Here is a 22232-nt window from a genome sequence, read left to right on the forward strand (position 1 = left end):
GAGGTGCGGGGGAGCAGGGAGGTCCCCCCGTTCCCGCGGGTGACGGCGGGGCCCCCGGCTCCCCCCGGCTGGCAGGGTGGCAAGCAGGGTAGAACCGCCGCCATTCTCCTTCCCTTCCTTCCCCATCGCTTCGAAGAAGCGACAGCCGCGGGGGATGATGCAAGAGCGGGCAGGTTCTTGGCAGCGGGCACCCTGCCCTGCAGCCGCTGTGGGATGTCCCCCTTCCTCGGGGAGAGCCTCGTCCTCTCCGGTTAGCTGCTTTTTATATGCATTTATAAATATTAATTGTAATTAGGTCCGTAATTAGTGTCTTAAGCTTCTCGCTCAGCGGCAGTTCCTGTGGTGCCTTTTTGTGAGCCAGGGTTGTGTTGAAGCTGTGTGGGTTCGTATGTGGTTTCGATGTTTTGGTAAATAGGCATATGCTGAGACCTAAATTAATTCGCCTGACTGTCCTTTTCCAGAATCGGATGTGCCGGCAGAGCTGCGAGTTGCAAACGGGTCGCAAAAGTTTGTGAATTTCACTTCGACCATCCAAAACCAACTGCTGCTTGTGTCGCTGCTGGAGCATCTCTGCCACATGTACACGCACAACCCCGTTCATTCGAGGTGTTTGTTCCGAAGTTAGTAAGAGTAGTTCTTTCCTGTCTCTTAAACTGCCTTACTGCAATATATACTCGATTCTTCTATGCAGAATTACAGTGCAATATCAATACAAAGCTGTAGGTCTCATCCCGTTGGACAAGATTAATTCTGAGAAGAGGATGAATATGCTTAATCAGCTTAATTGGGAATGAGGACCTGTCTTACTTTTTTTGAAAACAGTAACAGAATATTGTTGTAGATGCAAGGATCAGACAGTTCTGTTCCAGCTAAATCATGTGAGATGCATCTTGAGAAGGGTAGCAGGGTAAATTATCTAACTGTTAAATCTCATCTAAAAACACAGATAGAAGAGGAATTTAATAAAAATATTTATCAAGAAATAGCTGTAGCATAGTCTTCACTAAATCTTTCAAAATTATGGTCTGTGAAAACCAGAGTAAATACCTTTGTAAGTCCTTTATTTTCCCCTAAAGTCTTTTGACGTAATTCAGGGAGCTTACATTTTTAGGCGTGAAGTGTTTCTTTTGAAATCTGTCTTTTTGGTATGTGACTTATCTTAGGTATTTTATTCATTTAGGCACATACTTAATGCATTTGAGAAACAATCTCCAAGGTTTTTGTCCTTACTATACATGATTGTAGAAAATAAAATCTAATATATTGCTCGTACTTAAAATGGAAGCCATGTATAGCATCCAGTAACAACAGTGCAGACAACTGTTGCGTTTGTCATTCTTGAAGTCTGATGTAGATGTCTGGCCCTGGGTCTTACTATTATCTCTGTCAAACCCAAAAATACCAGGGAAAAAAACGCAACCAAATTTCCTCCTTTTGGGAGAGTAACAAAAAAAACCAACCTGGGCATCTTCCAAAGTATGTAGCTGCTTGGCTTCCCAGTGTACTTCTGTGGAAAATGACGTTCCTCCATTGGTATAGTTTAAACCAGTTTCCCAAGTGGAATAAACCTGATGAATAAAAGAAAAACATATTGCAGTAATCATATCTGTTTTGTGGTTTTGGCCGGTATATTCATGCTGGCAAGGGTGGGTTTTTCCCACTTTTCTGCTGTGTGTAACTGTGTCCATAAGGCTTGTGTAGCAAAATTCCTGATTTCTTACAGGTTCACTTTCAATAGATTTTTATCTCCTTTAAAATATAAAGTAATAGGCTGATTTTTTTAAATATTGGTACCAAAGAAACATCTTTAAAAAAAACCCTCTTACAAGCAAGTTTGTTTTAAGACCTTGGAACTCCTAAAACTTTTAAGTACATTTTTGTAGCATCTTCACAGTTGCACTCATCTCCGGTATTTGCTAGGTTTTTGTCTGCCACAGCGTTGTTTCACTCAACTGAGAAAGATGTGGTGATTTGGGGTGGATGGAAGGGAGTGACTTCATTCTTTACTATGAGTATGTGCACAAACATGTGAGTTTGTATGTGAATTAGAAAATCTCGACATTACCACTTTTTATTATAAACATGTCCTCATAATTGTGAACATGCTTTGAATTTCTCTTTTCACTGATCAAAATTAACCCAAGGGTAACAAGTAAGTGAATGGGTGGATGTTTGTATAATTCATCTGCTGAGATAAGGAAGAAGAGGAGATGCAGTTGTGACCATGAAGGACATGGCAAATAACTGTATTATGCAAAGGGATTCCCACAGAGCAGCTCTAGTTTGGATTTAATTAGCTTTTATTGCTAAGAGTATGGGAAAAGGCATTAGAGTAGGAGTGGCTGTTCATTTTTTCAGATGCACTATCTTTCAAATAAAGTTTCTCATTTAAAAGTCAACTGTTTACATGGTCTTATTGGCAGGTTTTACTTAATGTGACCTTTCTCTGTTCCTTTGTACAGTACTTCGTCAGGCTTTCACAAAAACAGGGTTGCTCTCTCCTTTTGCCTTCTGTGATGAATTTAGTACTGTAAGACTGCAGCATAATAGAGCTATTACTGAACTAATGAAAGCAGCTAATCAACAAATACTTAATGGGGTAAGCTTCGTTAAATTTCTTTGGCAACCTCTGCATTAAGGAATTAACACATGATTGCATCCGAAGAAGCTTTTGTTTGGGGGTTCTTTTAATATTGGATTGGGTCTTTTCAATAATTATACAAAATGGTACTCCCGTTCTACCTTAGCTGTTTGGGATGGCATGTTCTGGTTTCATAGATGCAAACAAAAGCTTTTGAAGCCAGCAATATTTTGTTCCTTATTAAATAATAAAAAAAGAGTTAAAAAAACCTTTATAAACACAGGCAAGGTGTTTTAAGTATTGTTACAGCATTTTTCAACAACGGACAGATGTCCATTTTCAACTTTTAACTGTTGCAGTTGATTATGTTAACACCCTCATATTTATATTAGTGGAGGGCATAATTTGTATACTGTATTATGTGCTTCGGGCTGAATCAGACCAGTTTGCTTATCTCGCTGCTTGAACTAAGCTAGTTAATTTTGTCTTAAGCACATTTTAGAGCCCTCATTTTATCCTGTTTGCCAGCAGAACTCTAAAAGGGCAGTAATCTCTCCAGCAGAGAGATGTTAGCAGATTACTGGTGGGATAATAATACTTTAATTTGGTGAAGCTCTCTGCAGAATGTGAATGGCTGTCAGTAACCTCATTTTCTTCTAAGAACATAGTTGTAGCTTCTATTTTGATTAAGCTGTCCGTGCCGATGGCATGGTAGACCTGTTACTCTGTATGCAATGTTCTTACGTTGGGTTTTGTTGTTCCATAGGAACTTGATAGTGGAAATTCTCATGCAGTTGGGTATGTATTCAAAGCATTTAGAAATATTAAACTTAACTCCCTCCCTAAAGTTCTGTGCTCCACTCTGAATTTAATTAATACTGCATTTCATATTTTGGCTCTGAAATACAGAAAAAAAAGTGAAAATTTGTCCAAACTCTCAAAACAATCTGGTGAAAATTCCTTCTTCAGTACAACTCTCACGGTTAGTGTCACCATTCAGGAAAACAAGTTTTATCAGGCACGAACTTAAAGAAATCATCTTAATACTTCTGTTAACACAGAGTGTGGATTTGTAGCACATGTGCATGCTGTTGCAGTCTGCTGGTTCTCAGTATTCACTGTGGTAATGTCAGTATTTTCTTCTTCTTTTCGTAATGTAAATAGTATTTCTAGATTGTGTACACCTGTAGCCTACATAATACCTTACTTATAAGTTGTAATTTAGTTTAATGCAGTCTAACTTTTTTGATTAGGGAAAAAGAAGTTCTCTTTGAAGCACAGACTTCACGATACTTGAATGAATTTGATGAGGTTGCAAGGCTAGGAAAAGGAGGATACGGTAAAGTATACAAGGTATTCTTTACCTTCCATTTGTAACTGATCAGTTTATATCTAGTTTTTCTTTGAAATTTAGAGCTACTGTTTTGGCTGCTCTGTTTATTTTTCTAATGGAAATAACAAAAATACTCTTTTTCCAATAGAACAGGTGCAAACCTGTACATGTGAAGGATGTTGGCATTTCATTTCAAAAGATGCTCAGTTGTGGTTTGTGTTTTCTGTTTGTCGGAAGCAGGATATATCAGATGTTTTACTTTGTTTACTTTGACCCTTTTAAAGTGAATGAAAACTCCTTATTTCTCATGTGAAGTGTTGTGATGTATTGACTTAAAACAGGCACAGGAACTGATTAGTCTGCACACCCCAATGTTCCAGTTGTGGCTGCTTGAAAAAAAGCAGCCTTAATATGAATGTAAACTGTCCAACCCAATGTTGAATTGTATTAAATACTTGTAGCGTATGGCCAGCCTAAGGTTCCCCACGTGGCATGTGCCATATGTAAATGACATATTTACATCTCAGATTTACTAAGAACCTGTTTAAGCAGTTATCAGGACCTATCAGCATATTTTATTGATGGAAAGATAGCTGTAAAGCTATGTATTTTACAAAGATTGGATTAGATGTTTGCAGTCCTGAAAGAAGTCAAAAGTAGAGTATCCTTATCTTAGACAGCTGGGGCCTAATCCCAGATTCATTCTCTGATTCGGGTGAGAGGTTATCTGAAAGGAGTGCAGAAATTAATTTTTAGAAAACGGTTGATTCTGAAGGGTTTAATAATTCATTAATCTAAACACATTAACATCTAATTTTGTCCTATTGCAATTGTTTTCAGGTCAGAAACAAGCTAGATGGTCAGTTCTATGCTATTAAAAAAATTAACATTAAGAAGGCTACCAGAAGAGATTGCATGAAGGTATTCTTTTTCCTGTGTTTCATCTCTATTTTAACTCCCTGACTGCTCTAGCTGATTCTGATTTAATTTAGTAATGCAGTTAATATTTCCCAAAACATCAAAAATGTTAATAATGTTTTTTATGCATTCTGAGTTTCTAAAGATTTGACCCTATCAATACCTAGTAGAAAAAAGTAAATGAGAGGTATTTAAGTCCATTAAAAGAAGCATATTATTAACTTGAATTTGATCATCTCTGCAACTATGAAAATAGTAATTTGTTTTAAAGCTTCCAAATTTTCTCCATTACTGCATTAATTTTATATGTTCTTTCTCTGTCAGAAACTGTTATTTTTTTGTTACCTTTTGGGTTTACTAAGCACTTAGAATAAAGGACACTCATACTGTTTCTTTTTGGTCTTTTCAGGTGCTACGAGAAGTTAAAGTGCTGGCTGGGCTGCAGCATCCTAATATTGTAGGCTATCACACTGCTTGGATGGAACAAGTTCAAACAGTACGCCCAAAAGGAAAGTACAGCATACTGTGTAATGCTTGCATTCTGCTTATAACCTCTGTACTATTATTTGCAGGAAAGTATTGCTTCTCTGATAAAATAACTGTTTTTTCCCTTTTTAAAACAACCGAAAAAAAGCAAATTACAGGTGACCACCAGGTTTTCACGTCCTTCTGTGCACTTCAATCTCGTGCCTAATAACTTACAGATATGATGAATTTGGAACCGTGGAAGTATTAGCTTCACTTCTGGTAATAGATGAGGAGGATTTTGAAGTTGTGTGAAGTTCAGTGGAACACAGTGAAAACTTTTTAATACAAAAAGTAGTGAGTTGACAAGGAGAAGAATGAATACCGGAGATGAGCCACTTCAGATATTGGGAGAAAAGTTACGTACAGGAGAAAAAAAACCCACAAATTTGCTGCCATGTTTTGAAATCTCAGAGTTGTAGCAAAACTAGGATAAATTTCCCACTATGCTTCTCTTCCTATCTGGAAAAGAGTTTAGAATAACTGAAAGAGCCTGGAAATAAATACTTTAATGGCAAAAAAAAAAAAAAAATCCCTCTTTTCTTGCTTTCTACAGGAGAGGTTTTAAATTTCCTGAAAGAGCGGAAATAAATACTTTAATGGCAAAAAAAAAAAAAAAATCCCTCTTATCGCTCTCTACAGGAGAGTTTTTAAATTTCACGAATTGCGTTTCATAGTTCAGCAGTGACGGAGCAATCTGTTTTTTTGGATATCAGCTACTGTCTGTAACTGTTGAGAATTTATCTACTTTTATATTAATTTTGCACCTTCTTCCCTGCCCCCTTTTTTTTCCTCTTCAGATTCTCTGTTCTCTGCTCTTCCCACACTTTGGCTCTCTACAGGAGAGTTTTTAAATTTCACGAATTGCGTTTCATAGTTCAGCAGTGACGGAGCAATCTGTTTTTTTGGATATCAGCTACTGTCTGTAACTGTTGAGAATTTATCTACTTTTATATTAATTTTGCACCTTCTTCCCTGCCCCCTTTTTTTTCCTCTTCAGATTCTCTGTTCTCTGCTCTTCCCACACTTTGGTCCCTTTGTAACCCTAATCCGTTGGTCCCTTTCTTTCTTGTCCTTTTCCGGAATGCCTTTAGCAGTTAAATCTTTTGATCCTCTCTTAGTGGGAGGTTTGCTTATGCTCTGTATGACTTTATTGCTTTCCAAGTCAGTGACTTGATGCCCACTCAGCTATAAGCACAAAAGAAAATGCATAGGAAGTTGATAGTATAGAAAAACAGGCAAGACTTTTTAACCAATGATACTGAGAGTCTCGAAGGATGCAACTTTTTAGTGCTAGGAGTACTTCACAAATATTTAATGGTGATAATGTAAGTACATAACTAGATCTGTAGGTAGGTCCTGTGGTAAATGGTTTTCCTTGGCTTACAATATTGGTGTTTCGTATTTGCCTCTGTGTGCTAAAACAAACTGCTTTTTCACATAAATATACAATTTTAATGAAAATTATTTCCAAAATATCAGGTGTCTTCGAAACAGCAGCAGGGTGATGCAAAGGATGGTACCTTGTGGAGTTGCTTCTTTAACTGTATATTATCATATACATTATAAGCCCTAATTTTGAACAGGCTAACTTCTTAAAGGTGAAATCTAGGTGAAACATGTAAGAGCGCCCAGTACAACCCTTTCAGTGACCTCGTACAACGTGTATTTTCTTTTCAGTTAAAGAAAAATGAAAAACACATTAGTGGTGCTTCTTAGTAGACTAAGAAACACCTTTTGCAGCAGCATAAATAGAGAAAAAGATATCTACAGATAATGAAGTTAAATTCAGTAAGATGCTTTAGCTTAAATGTTAATTTATAGCAAATATATGCATGCTTTGTTTTGTAAAATACCATATTTATCTTTTCATCCAATAGATAAGACAATAATGAAGTTTCAGCCATTATCTTTGGAGCAAGAGAGTGGCAAGTAAGTATTACAAATCTCAATGATAACATTTATTTGGCTTTAACATAAGGCTTTTTTTAAAAGTAACGTTAAAAGAGTACAGAATTCAGTGTATATTGCACAAGTACTTTTTGCTCCCAAATTATGACCAAAAAAAGTCTTAATTATCCTTGTCATTGTTTCTCTTCTGGCTGCGTAAGCTGAAGAATATTACTGGATACTTCTGCCTTCTTTGGATCTCTCAGTTTCTGAGTGCCTGGATGTAGTACCGGGCTTCAAGTTTACTTCAAAAGTTCTGTGCGAATCAGCAACACTGATTAGTACTGTGGAGTCTTATTAGAGTGATGGGGCCTTCTGTTTCTCAGAAGTGTTGATTAGCCCTTTCAATAAGGAGATGGAGCCCTGTGAGAAATACAGTGTAACTTCCTAAGTTTAAAGGAATGGAGATGCATCATACTTCTGTACAGTGAATGCTGTGACCTAGTACTATATGTATCTATGAGCTGTCTGGGTCAGCTATCGGGAATCCCTGCTGGGGGAAGGTATTAAAAAGGCTGGAGCCTACACTGCCAACTATGTAATCCTAAAGTTTTATATGGGGAAGCAGCTGAACTCTTACTCTGGAATGCAGTTTGCAATTGCAAAAAAAAAAAAGTTTTCAGAATGGTGTATTACAAATAGATGGTATAAAACTGTGTACATATTTTGATTTCTCTCCCTTACTTTATTATTTTCAGTGATCACTGTCACATTCAGAGTGTGGAAAGTGGTAGTTCAATTATCTTTGCTGACCTTCCTTCACAAGAAAAGAAGTCCTGTGACAGTACCAGTCTTAGAAATCTGCATAGTGAATTAGTGCAGAATATGGATATAAGGAATGATTTTACAAACAGCAATAGTAAAGAGTGTATGAAACCAAATAAATGTGAATTATCCATAGAATTACAAGAAGACTCTGTAAGTAGTGTTAGCAGTAGATCAACTGATGTGAAAAATCATTCAGCACGGGGACCTCATTCTAGTCTGGATCAAGACGGATCAAGTAAGTCCTGCACTGAAGAATGCTCCAAGAATGATGTAGCTCTCTGTGGAGAGTTTGAGGTAAATACGATTCTCTTTAAATATACTTAACTGCTGTCTAATTTAATGATGTTTGTAGAGTTTGGTAGACAGAGGAATGATTTATAATGATAAATTTAAAAAAATGAAATTATTGCAATTAGAGCCAAAAATACAGTCAATTTTTACTTAAGTGGGTAACACCATTACAAGGAAGCTGACCAGAGGAGGTGGCAAAACTCAGCATACAAGAAAGTTTCCCTGTGTTAGTCATCTTGGGTCCTTCCAAAGTACCTAAATGAATAAAAAGTACTACTCCTGCATAAAAAAACCCCATCACTTGAAAATCTTCAGTGTTCAGTAATGATGGCTAATTCAGATACTATTGATGAAAGTGTCTAGGTATGTAATGTGGTGCCTATACAGTGTAGGATTACACGTGAAAAACAGAGAAGCAGATTTGGGCAGGGAATCACCACTCTGCCTATGCTTCTAAAACTTCGTTGGTATTCATACCACTGAAATGTTCTGTATAACACAGCCAGCTCTGGAATGCTTCAAGCTTTTGCTATCATTTGGAGTTCCCTCTTGCAAGAAGTCCAAGATTTTTAAAGGTGTTTGCTTGAGTTGTCCAGGTTATCAAATGAACTGGTACGTTATCAGAAACTTGAGTATGACGTTACATATTCATGTGAATAAATCATAAAATTCTGTATCAAGAGGTTGACTTTTTTTGCTATTTTATATTAATTTACACTATTTTCTTAAGCCAGAATGAACCTCTGTTCAGTAGGTCTAGAAGCTTTTAAATACTAATTTGAATATTAAGGTATGTAGCTGGCTGTTTTGTTAGCTTTTGTCATATAACAATTGTTAAAATTTGAGGAACAAGCAAAAAAAACCCCAAAACTAGATAGCATCGTTGCATCTGCTTCTTGAATGCAGTAGATAAGTAATATTGTATTTGATGTCATTTTGGTATCTAACTGGGTTTTTTTAGTTTAAAAAACAAATTTTGTTTTTATCAGCTGTAAAGAACATAACTAAGGAAATGCTGTTCATATTATAGTGGCAAAATCATGGACCATTATTTTTCTGTTAGGTGGAGTATCGTTTGATGCTTCATATACAAATGCAACTGTGTGAAATATCCTTGTGGGATTGGATTGTTGACCGTAATAAAAGATGCAACAAGAGAACAGAGGAAACTTCCCGTAAGATTCATTGCTGTCTTAAAAATTTTCTTATTCATTATAAAGCAAATATTCCTTTTTTCCTAATTGGAAGTCCACTTGCCTGATTTTATGTTTTACTTCAGCAGCTCATGGATCTTCTTCATTAGATTCTTTATTCACTTAATGCAATAGTGGCTAGTATTGAAACTTTGTATGATAGATGTTGGTAAAAGAGATTTACGTTCATGAGTTTTAGACAGCTCTTCAAAAAAGAATGAATGTATGCCTGAGGCATAGTTGTTACCTGGAGAGATCTGTGCCTGGGCAATACTACTTGGAGTAGAGTTTTTTATTGACAGGATCTGCTTTTTCTCAGTAAGCTGTTTAAATAATTGAAATTTTGCTTTGGTAGTAGTCTTGCTGCTACAAAACACTGCTCTTAACAGGCTAATTTATCTGCTGTGGAAAAATATAAATACATCTTTTGTTCCAGACAGGTTACAACATACTTAAAAGCTTTTAAGTTTGTTCGTAAGAATAAAAACTCCTATGCAGGCTAATTTGTCATTGGTCTAAAGAATCTAACATTTACTTTGCTTGAGTGGCCAGAGGAGTTCTCACACCCTGATCCCAAGCTGTCTTCAAGAATTGTTGACATTTGGAAGAACAAATCTAATGCTCTTAAAGCATTAGAGACAAGTTCATTTCTCTGGGATGGTTGTATAAAAAAAGCATACGCTTAACAGATGGTAAGACATAAACTGTATGATTAATGTTTAATCTTAGTTTTAATCACTATTAAGATAAATCTGTTGTTCTCTTCAGTCACGGAGTAAGGTTTACCAGCTAACTATCAGCTGACTTCCACTAATCTCTCCTGTAATCATAGTCTTTTTAGCTTTCATAAGCTCAAAGATAACATTCCTGGTCAGGGAATGACAGAATTACTAGGGCATTTGACCTTGCAAAACGCCCTTTTCACAGGTGTCAGGAGAGGAAAGGTTAATGCTATCATAGGTTAGACATTAAGAAACAGAAGCCCAAGTAGGAGTAAATGGTGAGTGTTCAAAGTGGCAACAGACACGTTAGATCTGGGTCATTAGAGTAGGAAGACAATATAGTTTAATAAAATAATAATGTGGGAAATGGTAAAAACAATGAGATGGTAAGTTTATTTAGGACAGCTATAGCCAGAGGAGATTTGGGAATTTCAGAGGATAGCACAACAGCAGAAGGATTAGGATCCAAAAAGGAAGGGTGCAAATCACTACAGAAAACATGTTGTTATGTAAATTAGTATGATTTTATCTGCAACTGTATTTTTCATTCTAATTCAGCACTTACATGGAAGTAGAGTTTGTTAAATTCATAATCAAATAACTATCTGATCGTGTTTGGAGGAATCTTTTCAAGCAGATATATGTTCATGTCCCCTGAACTTTCCTTTTTGCTGTTTCAAAAATACTATCTTAGGAGAAGCATGGGAAATTCTATTTTTGAACTATGATCATTCTGTTAACTATTTCTTCCACATCATAAATAAACAATTTAACAAGACATACCACTATAAACTTAAATAATTCAGTAAAATTAGCTGAAATAATTTAGATTTTAAATTATTTTAAGGTCCATACCATCTTGTGGATGTCCGCTGGACAATGAAAATTTTTCGAGAGTTATTAGAAGGAGTTTGCTATATCCACAGCATGGGAGTGATGCATCGAGACATTAAAGTAAGTTCATTGAATTATTGCTTGAGGTTAAAGAAAACAAAGATAACTTACATTACAGGAGAATGAAAGCAACTTCATAGTTAAATTTGAGATGACTTGGGCTCTTAAGAATTTAGCTATGTTGTGTATGAAAAAGTACATTGTCTCCTCTATACCATTACCATACTTTCTTTACTATAAGCATAGTACTCAATTACATTGACTTACAAGTGAATTATGATTAAGCTCTGGAAATGTCTTCTCCTTTGTGAAGCCATTTTCTTGTCCTAAACAGGGATGGTCAGATTGGTTTTGTTTTGTCTTGGTCTTTCCTTAACCAGGGTAGGACCTAAATTACCTAATTACCTAAAAAAAAAAAATCTCCCTCATAATTATAAAAATAAGCAAAGCTCCTTGACTACGCCTCAGTTTGCTAACAGCATATCAGCTAGCTTTTGAAAATATGTTCAAGTTATAGGTACTTGGTTTAAAAAAAAAAAAATCCCTCAGTTGCAAATAATTGCTGTCTTTCAAAATGGTTGCTATTTCCTGTAAGGGTCTGAAATTGTAGGTGACATTAGTGACTGAATGAAAAGTTTTGGTTTCATTCCTATTAAAAGTAATGAAGAGTAGACTTAAAAAAATAATAGGATGCCCTTTATATGTTCCTGTGAATGTTTTTTGGAACTGTAATCATAAGTAGTTTTGACTTACTGGCTGGCTTACATGTGAAGCATAGGTAGATATATCTTGCTCCCCCCTCCCTTAAACTGATAGAATCAAATAGCAAGGAAATGAATGTGTATTTTCCTACTTTGCTTCCTACAGAGGTTCTCTGCATCTGATACGGTAGCTATATGAGGAAATGAATATAAAAATCATCTTGATTATTAAAACTCCACATGTGGAAACTTGGAACTACTGGAAAACACACAATCTTTGTTCTGGATTAATTTTAATTTTGCTGCTGACTGTTTCAGGGTCAACAGTTTTTCAGTTTGCTTTCCTGTTTAGCATCATCATGGCCTTATTGTCCGAGGTCCTGGTAGTTGTATAAAGAATTTCATACAGTTACTGGGAGCCTGTTTTTGAGCCAGTGCTCATTGTTTCCACCATATATTCTAATAATAGTGATTTTGCAGATATCTTGCAGAGACAATAATTTCTGTGATAATATTATAAGAAAGTCTTTCAGCATTTGAAATTCTGAGAACAGAAGTCCAAGTGGGTAGGTGTCCTTGATTATCTCTTAACTTCAGTGGATATGAGAAGCCTAGCAACTTGTTCAACAGTGCTGTATCTTTTAAATTCGAGCTGCGCTGAAGAAATGAAGAGTGGAGATTGCCCATCTCTTGTTAAACTGTTCATGTCTGCTTTATACTCTAACAGAAGATCAACTATTTCCTTTCTGCTGCCTGAGCAGGCCTTATGAATAGTGGTTCGTCCTTCATGATCTTGGGTATTTACGTTGGCTCCATTACCTAATCGTAAACGGATGCAATCTGTGTTGTAACCTAAAATTCTGCTTGCTTTGGATGATGCTGTGCACGCTGCAATGTGAAGGGCAGTTCTTCCACAAGTTGGACTGGCAAAGTTAATGTTTGCCCTAGAGGCAATTAAAGTTGCTGCTACCTCTGTGTTTAGTGACCCTGCAGCTACGTGAAGAGGTGTCCAGCCAGACTTGTCAGTGTCCTAAGTTAATACTCAAAAAGAATGGATATAGGTGGAAAAGCATCATCAGACTGTTGGCCTAAACATAGAAGACAGTCATATTTGTAATTACTCATTTCAGGATTTATCTATGTTTTACATTTTGCAAGATACAGAGACGTTTTTCTGTATTATGCTGTGAAGTTGGTTAATTTCTCTGAAATTTGTCTGAAATGGATGTCCCAGCTGTGAGTACTAGGCAAATTTAGTAGGAGAAGTTGAAGTGCTGTGTAGCCTCTTGTTATTTCTGTAACATAAAACATTGCTTTAAGTTGATTTCTTTTTATTAAGATAAAATTACTTAGACTAAAACTTCTGGACTGGTAGGGCATAACATAGTAACAGGTCCCGAAACTTCAGTTGTCAGAACAAATTTTATGAGTTGCCATGACCTAACAGAAGCTTGGTCATTAACTTGTATTTGTTAACCACAGCTTCTTTGTGCCCAGCAGGAATGCGTAAGATGGTGTTATGCCTACAGTTCCTGTATTTCCTAGTTTTATAGCATGAGAAATGAGTCATCATAGTTCAGCTTCAGGCCAGTGAAGGTCACAGAAGAAGTGTAAGCAGGCAGAAGTTCCATCTCATCTGTACATACAAACATAATCTGGCAGTGCTTGGGCCTCTAGATTATAAAATCATAGAATGGTTTGGGTTGGAAGGGACCTTTAAAGATCATCTAGTCCAACCCCCCTGCCATGGGCAGGGACATCTTTCACTAGATCAGGTTGCTCAAAGCCCCGTCCAGCCTGACCTTGAACACTTCCAGTGATGGGGCATCCACAACTTCTCTGGGCAACGTGTTCCAGTGTCTCACCACCCTCACAGTGAAGAACTTCCTCCTTATATTCAACGTAAATCTACCCTCTTTCAATTCAAAACTGTTGCCCCTTGTCCTGTCACTACCAGCCCTGGTAAAAAATGTCTGTCTTTTTTTATAAGCTCTTATTGTATATTGAAAGGCCACAGTAAGGTCTCCCTGGAGCCTTCTGTTTTCCAGGCTGAACAACCCAAACTCTTTCAGCCTTTCTTCATAGGAGGGGTGTTCCAGCCCTCAGATAATTTTTGTGGCCCTCCTCTGGACCTGCTCTAGGTCCATGTCTGTCTTGTGCTGGGGACCCCAGGGCTGGATGCAGTGCTCCAGGTGGGGTCTCACCAGAGCAGAGTAGAGGGGGAGAATCTCTTCCCTCGACCCACTGGCCACCCTTCTTTTGATGCAGCCCGGGATACGATTGGCCTTCTGGGCTGCAAGCACACATTGCCAGCTCATATCTAATTTTTCATCCATCAGTACCCCCAAGTCCTTCTCTGCAGGGCTGTTTGCAGTGTAAGAAGTATATTCAACAATGATTGTGTTGTGTGTCTGAGTCAACAGATATTACTTCTGGTTATGGTTTCTGTTTATATTGAGTAAACCAAAATTTACATTCAAAATTATCAATAGATAGGATTCCGCCATATGTTGTATTAAGTCAGGTATGCTATTGTTTGGGGGAAACAAATTTATGATTGCTTGAACTACACGTAGCATCTTACTTAATAGCCATTTATGGATATTTCTAGAATTTGTCTTTTTTAAACTCACACGAGTGTTAATTAGCCGTCCTGCAGCAATGTCTCCGGAGTTTAACTGTGCTGTGAGTGTGGATGAATGTCCCTGGTTTTGAGTTGCCACCAATAATTTAATTTGATATCACCTATTTCATTTATTGGAAGAAATACTGAATAGTGTTTCCTACTCACTTTTTCCATTCCATGTGTGATTTAATAGATCTGTTTTTAACTTAACACTTTGTCTTGTGTTCTAAATTTAGTGATTCCTTGAATAGAAGCCATTCTGAATTTTCAGCATTCATGCCTCCCATTTATGCACAATTTTCCAGTTCTCTTACGTGCTTTTTTAGATAGGAGACTCAGAACTGCAGACAGTATTGAAGATGGCAGTGTATTAATTCATATGGTATCACAATGTTTTTTTCTTTATCTCCCTCTCACTCCCAATAACTGGTAACGTACAGTTTGGTTTATGGACTGCTATTGAGCATTAAATTGTCATTTTTAGAGCTGCCTGTTACCATGCTTAACCCATAACAGTCAACTCACAGACAGTTGTTACATAGTTAAAAATGGGGTTGTTTTTCCCTTCATTTACATTTTCTTGTTTATTTGCCCTGAATTCCTTTTGTCATTATACTTCCTGCAAGATCCTTCCACAGGTCTTTGCATTCAGACCTCATCTTTATTTCTCTGAATAATGTAGTACTGCCAGCAAACTTTGTCATCTCACCATTCACCCTCCCTTTTCTAACCATTTACAAATACGTTGTTGAGCATAGTTCTCAGCAGATTCATACAAGAATCAGTTGATGATACCCTTCACTGTGAAAGCTGGCCATTTATCCCCATGCTTTCTTTTATGTCTTTAAACTAGTTATCTATGTGGGGACCTTCCCTCTTTTGTTCATTTTTTAGGAAATGTAACATTTCTTAATCTAGAAGTATTTTTAGTCACAAATTATAATCTCAATCAAGTGATTGGAGAGCAGGTCTATGAGGTGTAAGGGTCCTTCCAAGCACCCGCTGTTTCACTGACAGGATGATCAGCCAGTAAAGATTTAACAGTGCTACTGTCATCTTCCATTATTACTTCATATAGCTCCTTCATGGGTGAATTTTATTTCTTCTGCCCACACGAAAACACAATGGCAGGCCTGTTGGCTCCTTTGATTATGTTACTCATAGACAAGGGAGTTGTCATTTTTGTAATGAAAATCCATAATCAGAAATAGAGGATTTGGAATCTCACACTTGAACAGTGTCGTTCTTTGAGATGTTGCAGGATGTCTGGCTCTAGAATAGCTTTGAAGTAACATTTTTAAAGTACTATAAAACCAGCAAAATTTTAAGAAAGAAAAAAAAGGCTTAAGTTGCCTTTTCTTTCTTCCTAGTGCTAATTCCTATTTAGTAGAAAAAAAACCTGTACTAAGCAATATTGCTTTCACTTCTCATCCAAACATACCTAAGCTCAGAAACCTTGTGATACAGACTAAGTAAAACCAGTAATTTAGTATTACGTTTTCTTTTTTCTGGCAAGTATGTCTCTTTTTTCTAGATACATAATGCTAACATTTCTCCTCCTTAGTGGTCCTAAAGCCAAAATACACGGATAAAACTATTTCAGTTTTTCCAGTCAGTGCTCTCTACTCAAGTCTCTTATCACTTTGGGTTTTTTCATAGCAACTTCCCAGAACCAAGTAGCATGTTGCAGCTGTGCTTATCATACAGAAAAGTGTATTTTGTTTTACATTATGTCTAGCCCAAAGATGATATTTAGTCCTCCTTCCTGCTACATCAGTTGGTCTAATTTGCCGTCCAGTCTTGCCTGTTCCTGTTAACATTACTGTTCTGCAAACTTCCCATTTTCTGCTGGGGAAAAAAAAAAGTACTTAATCTTTCCACTAAACCTTTGTTTTTCCTGTTTTGCTTTTCTTCCTTTTTTCTAGATCTTTCATATGTGGTCTTTCTGCCCAAATGGTGTTGCTAACAAATAATTTGGTATCAGCGATGACTGGTTTTTTTTCTCTCTCACTGATGAAAGTGTTAAATAATTATTATACCTGTGAAACACTGGATTTTACAGACTTTGAAACAGCTGAAATTTTTTTATTCTTCATATAGATATATTTTAGATTTTATACTGTCTTGTTTTGTAGCCCAGAAATATCTTTCTATATGGGTCAGATCGTCATGTAAAAATAGGAGACTTTGGATTAGCCTGCAAAGACCTTCTTTGGGATGATGCAGACCAGTGGTTTAAGACAGAAAAGATAAACGGTAAGAGAAAAAAGCTGTGGGGTTTCTATGTTACTAAAACCATAAAATACTAAATTCTTAAGTAAAATGGTAACAATGTTGGTTGAGTCACCATCCCTGGAAGTATTTAAAAGACATTTAGATGCAGCACGTAGGGACATGGTTTAGTGGGCATGGTGGTGTTGGGTTGATGGTTGGACTCGATGATCTTAGAGGTCTTTTCCAACCTTAATGATTCTATGATTCTATGAATGTAACACTAGCTGAGTAAGTCTAAATTGCCTTTTTAAAGGACTGACGCATACTTCAGGCGTCGGGACTTGCCTCTATGCCTCACCAGAACAATTGCAGGGATCTCACTATGATTTCAAGGTAGGGAGTATTTTTTTTTTCTATTAACACATGATGGTAGATAATGGGAATAAAACAAGCCTTTCAGTAGGTAAATACATAATATTTGGTAAATACATAAATATTCCTCCCTTACTCCTAATGTTTTTGTTGAAACATGGATTTCAACTTTGCCTTCTAGTTTGATACTAATGCAAAAATTACTTGTGTTTCTAAGATCTTGAGGAATCTGTATAGATTTGAATTTGTGTTCCTTTAGTAGTGTCATGATACTTTTCATATCATCATGAAACTTCATTGTTGTGAAACTTTTTTGTATCGTGAATTTTTAATGAGAAGAAGAAATCTAGTAAGTAATTAAAAATAGCTGTTATCCCAGAACTTTTTCTTCACCCCATTACCAGTCAGACATGTACAGCATGGGTGTTACCCTGCTAGAACTCTTCCAACCGTTTGGAACAGAAATGGAAAGAACAGAAGTTCTTGCACATTTAAGGAATGGCCAAATTCCTCATACTTTCTACAAAAAATGGCCTATTCAAGCCAAGTACGTTAAACTCCTCACCAGTCAGAGATCTACAGAAAGACCAACGGCTGCTCAGCTTCGTGACAGCGAACTATTTCATACCACAGAACATGTAAGTTATGCCAATAACCTCAACCTTTACAGGATAAAGAAATATAAAAAGAAAATGCCCTTTGTTTCCCTGCCTGTATTATAGGTGTTTTTTGTTTTGTTTTTAACTTAAGAGGATTGTGTGATTGAGACTTTTTATTCTGATTACAGTATTTAGCCCACTGTATTAATGTTTCTGATGAAATGAGATAAATGGTCATTAAGTGTAGGTAACTTTATGAAGACTGGACAGTTCATTTACATGCAGCTTGAGGTATTCTTATAGGTCAGAAAAGTTTTTGAAGCTTTTCATCAGTTCTGCAGAATCTTTTTATCATTTTCCCTTTCCTTGCCACACTTTTGTTTGTGGATTAAGTTGCAGTATCAAATATGCAGAACAGCTACAGTGCTGCAGAATGCATCTGTAGTGGATTGCGAACACAATTCAAGTAGGTTAATAAGGCTTTATCCTTGCCTGTCTATAAATGAAGTAGACTGACTCTCATTTTCAGGTTATTTCTAATCTGCAACAGAAGGTGAGACAGCAAGAGGAAGAAATAAAGAAACTGAGAGAAAGAGTAAGACTGCTTTCTGAAGAACAAGATGAACATATGAGACTAGGTTCTCCTGTTTAAGTACAGGAAGATCTAACCTCTATTGTATGCTAAGTTATATAAAATGTTTCCTTTTTTTACATAAAAATGTTTCAATGCATTTTGATTTTCCTCTGTTCTTTATTCATCTTTCTTAGTTCAGAAGTCTCCAGTCAACAGAAAGAATTCCTGTTGTACTTAGCCTCAGTACAATTTAACTTGTGCAAATAAGCATTTGGGTTACAGGGGAAAAATAAGGCAAAATTAAAAGTGCAGCTTGTATTTACATAGGACTACTTTAGATACCTTATAATCATTAAGCATGCATGTTATGCATCAGTTACAAAAAAGGAAGGTCACACTCAAAAGGTAGCTGTAATGTTTTTATTGATTTTAGAATTCTGTCCAACTGTAGTGCTTGAATACATCTCAGAAAGGACTCAAACCACTACAGCAGGCATGAGGTGGAATAAGATTAAAATTACACTATTACGAAGAGTACAAGCTTACTTCAGTAGCTTCATAACAGAGCTGAAAGGTGCCAAGTTCTCACACGCCTTCATCCATTTTTGCACATTGGCTGGGGCAGCATTTGCACTACCTGTCTGCTGAAGCGCACACCACGCAACAATGTCTGCTACGGTGAGTTCATTTCCCACCAACCACGATGTCTTGCCCAGGGCAGCATTCATAGAGCGCAAGACTGCTCCTTTTTCCTTACTGCTGCCTTCTTTTAGCTGGAAGATGGCTGTATCAACCCAGCTGTCAATCAGAGTTGAAGTAACTGCATTGTACTTCTGGCCAAACAGGGAAAAGAGAAATCTAGCAATGTTCCCCTCTCCTTCAATAGGGCACATTGTTTGAATGCTAAACTTCATCTGGGGTTTTGGAACTGAAATAAGAAAAGAAAAAAAGTTAATACCACATGGTAGAGAAGTTAAATGTAATGGTAATTCTACAATGTATTTTATTTGTGATGCCAGCAACACTATTAACATCATTAACCTAATGAACAATTTTCAGTTTTCTTAGTCTAAATACTTAGACTAAGGCAGGAACCTGGGATAAAGAGAGAACTTTTTGCAAGCTTCAGCCCAATCTCCCACCTAATTCCTATTCTAGCTAACTTATTTGTAGAAACTGAAAAACACTTCTATAAAAAAATCCTGTGGGTACAACCAACCATGTAAATGCCACGTGTATTTTAATAGCAGTAACCAGAAACAAGAATCTTCCTCCTCTGTCCCCATCATTGTTCACAGCTACAAAAAGAGAGCAAAAATGTCACCTGCAGCACCTATCTGTTGTGTGTCAGCACAAAGACACCAAAGCATCTGTTGTCAAGGTTTTATAGCACAAGTTTCATTTTCTCACCTATTGTAAAATATTGATCTACAAGATAACTTCATTCTTACCATCCTTCCAAATAAGAGTAAAGCCCAGCTGATATTCATGACGTGGTTGCTTCTTAGTCTGCTCTCCAAAGCATTTCAAGAGGTTTTCTGGCACACTTTTCACCGATGAATGCGTGTGAACAGCTGATAATACTTTATAGCGTTCACAAAGCAGACTGTGTAGTACTAATAATGACAGCGGAGGCAGAGAAGGATTTGCATTGATTACGATATCTTTCAGGGCACCATAATCCTGAATGGAAAGTAAGAAATTCAGCAGGTAAGACACATCCCAGATCAGACTTTGAGGTAGTGGAGTTTTCATTTGACACCAAAATGTAAATAGCCATGCACGTGTATATCTGAAATTCTAATGAAATTCAAATAATTTAAGTTTGGACATTTAAAACTTGTTTAAACATTTAAATATCTTCCTTCCTCAATAATAATACAACTCAAGAACATGACTGAGGTAAATTCTAGTCCAATCTGAAGCCAAAGTTAAAATTTCCAGTAGTAACAAACAAGAAACCAACGGTCATAATTTCAGAATTAACCATTCTAGCTTGGACTTACATCAAAATGAGAATATCTAGGATTTAGTATTTATAAATGTTTGTATCTATAATCTGGATGCCCAAAATGAAATGGTAGTTTTAAGCTTTTTGTAAGAATATAAGACTTGTATATTGGGTTCTGAGTGTCCCAGGTTTTAATGCCACCCTTCCAACCCTGAAAATATGAGAGCAAAGAAAGTATCTATCAATATATATATGCTCAACTAAACTTACCTTTCCAAGCATCAAATCTAAATCTGCTCCATTTGCTGCCAAAGGAGAACATTCATCAGTTTGAATGATATTAGTTACATCAAAGTCAGCATCTGGGGTTTGTATCATCTTTGAGAGACCATCGACAGCACTCTTCAGTTCATACAAGCGTTTTAGAATCTCTTCCTGGCGGGATTCAAGTGCTTGAAGTGACGGGTCAACCTCTTCCTATAGGAGAGGAAGAAACAAGGTCACATAAATGGTCACTCACCTCAGTGTCAAAATATCCACAGCTCATGTGACAGTAAGTTTTGAAAGACTTTAAACACATTCAAATAACCGGAACGTCATGGAATGTCATGGTCTTATGTCTATTAGTCGTCTCTTTTCTTTTGTCTGTATGAATGTGGTGAGAGATGGGTTATTTAATCAAATCTCTGAAATCTTCCTCTTTAACATATTTTTTTAAACCACTAGCTACAGCAAAGTCCATAACATAGTGAAAATCAGACCACAATCACAGAAACTTAAAAGTTGGCAGTGAAGTGTTGAATTAAAACCTGGAACACCAAAGTCAGCTTGTCAGGATTCCCTTCATCCCAGAAGAGCAGACTGATAGAGTTTGTGTTGAGGCTGCCAAATAAGGAAACTTTTTGACAATTCAGGTAGTTAATAAAAGTAAAAAAACCTGCAGCTTTAGATGGGTTGTATATCATATGAAATCACTCTTTGTAGTCATTCTTTGTTTCGGAGAATATAAACTATAGAGAAAAAAAGACCATAGGCTTTGTTACGTGTTAATCCCAATGCATCTTTTTGTCATATCAGTTATCTTACAAGTCTCTTATCTTACAATGCTACCGCTTTCAAAAGATGAAAAATATATTCCTGTGGGAGGTTTTAAGTCTACAAACTTACAATAATGTTAAAGAAAAATCTTTATATAGATAATCCATTTCTAAGCATCCTGAATAAGGATTAACGAAACCCAACCTGTCAACCAAACTTCCTTCTTTCAGTCTAATGGATAGAGATAACAAGCAAGGTGCGCAAGTGAAATCGACACCCGCTTACACGGTGTTCTCAAAGACAAGACACGGAAACACCTCTTAAGTGACCATTATTTGGCTAGTACACAATTCCGTGAAATAAAAACCACTCTCGGAGACTGGTAGTTAATACTTAGCTGTTGCAACGGGAGGGCATCTTAGTAAGCATTCCTGTGAAGTCGTGCCCCAAGTCTACTCCTACTCAGTATCTCCACCAGCACCCTAGGTGAGGGCATAGCAAGTACTCGCTGAAAAGATGTGATGGCATCAAGATAAACCGGCCACAAGCAGCCCGGAAGAATTCAAAGCACTCCTGACACTGGAGAGAGGCTGAAGTCAACTAGATTAATGTAACATAATATTTTGTATTTTTGCCTTATTTAAGAAAGAAGTAACTGAGACTAGAAATAGGAACCAGCCAGCTACACACCCTCGGTCTCAACAGCATAAAAGAAAGTAGACCTGAGCCAACAGAGCGATGATGCACCAGGAAGGGACAAGGCCTGCTGGGACACAGTCACCGACCCAAGGGCTCGCAAGGCCTCAGCTCGGCAGGGTACTTCAAATACGGCCGTTTAAAAGTGAAAACTGAGCAAGAGACACACACGAGAGCCCACAAAAGAATTACCGAAGGCTTTAAAAATATTACAGGGAAATTCCTGAAAAAGCTGAGCTTATTTAACCCTCGAACGAGCCGCCGATAAGCGAGGAGGAACCAGCGC

General features: G+C 37.0%; 2 protein-coding genes across 2 annotated transcripts in view; one reads left to right on the top strand and one right to left on the bottom strand.

Moving 5' to 3' along the window:
- Window positions 1-436: 436 nt before the first annotated feature.
- EIF2AK1 (eukaryotic translation initiation factor 2 alpha kinase 1) lies at window positions 437-18424 on the top strand (the record flags this gene model as incomplete). The annotated part of the gene is made up of 14 exons (XM_009286539.1): window positions 437-620; window positions 2463-2599; window positions 3348-3379; window positions 3835-3934; window positions 4755-4835; window positions 5242-5341; window positions 7238-7289; window positions 8006-8369; window positions 9430-9541; window positions 11129-11235; window positions 16638-16758; window positions 17030-17109; window positions 17493-17726; window positions 18217-18424. Coding segments are annotated over 14 exons (1827 nt in total), but the record flags the coding sequence as incomplete, so codon positions are not given.
- Window positions 18425-18667: 243 nt separating this feature from the next.
- Window positions 18668-22232, bottom strand: part of AIMP2 (aminoacyl tRNA synthetase complex interacting multifunctional protein 2) — a 4016-nt gene continuing 451 nt past the window's right edge. The window contains exons 2-4 of the mRNA XM_009286360.2: window positions 20483-20689; window positions 19713-19944; window positions 18668-19189 (exon numbers count right to left, since the gene is read on the bottom strand). Coding sequence (XP_009284635.1) covers window positions 18804-19189; window positions 19713-19944; window positions 20483-20689 — 825 coding nt within the window. The 3' untranslated portion in view covers window positions 18668-18803. The remainder of the gene's footprint in view (window positions 19190-19712; window positions 19945-20482; window positions 20690-22232) is intronic.

The sequence above is a fragment of the Aptenodytes forsteri genome, unplaced genomic scaffold, assembly GCF_000699145.1.
Source record: "Aptenodytes forsteri isolate BGI_AS27 unplaced genomic scaffold, ASM69914v1 Scaffold55, whole genome shotgun sequence".
In the NCBI taxonomy this organism is placed as follows: Eukaryota; Metazoa; Chordata; class Aves; order Sphenisciformes; family Spheniscidae; genus Aptenodytes; species Aptenodytes forsteri.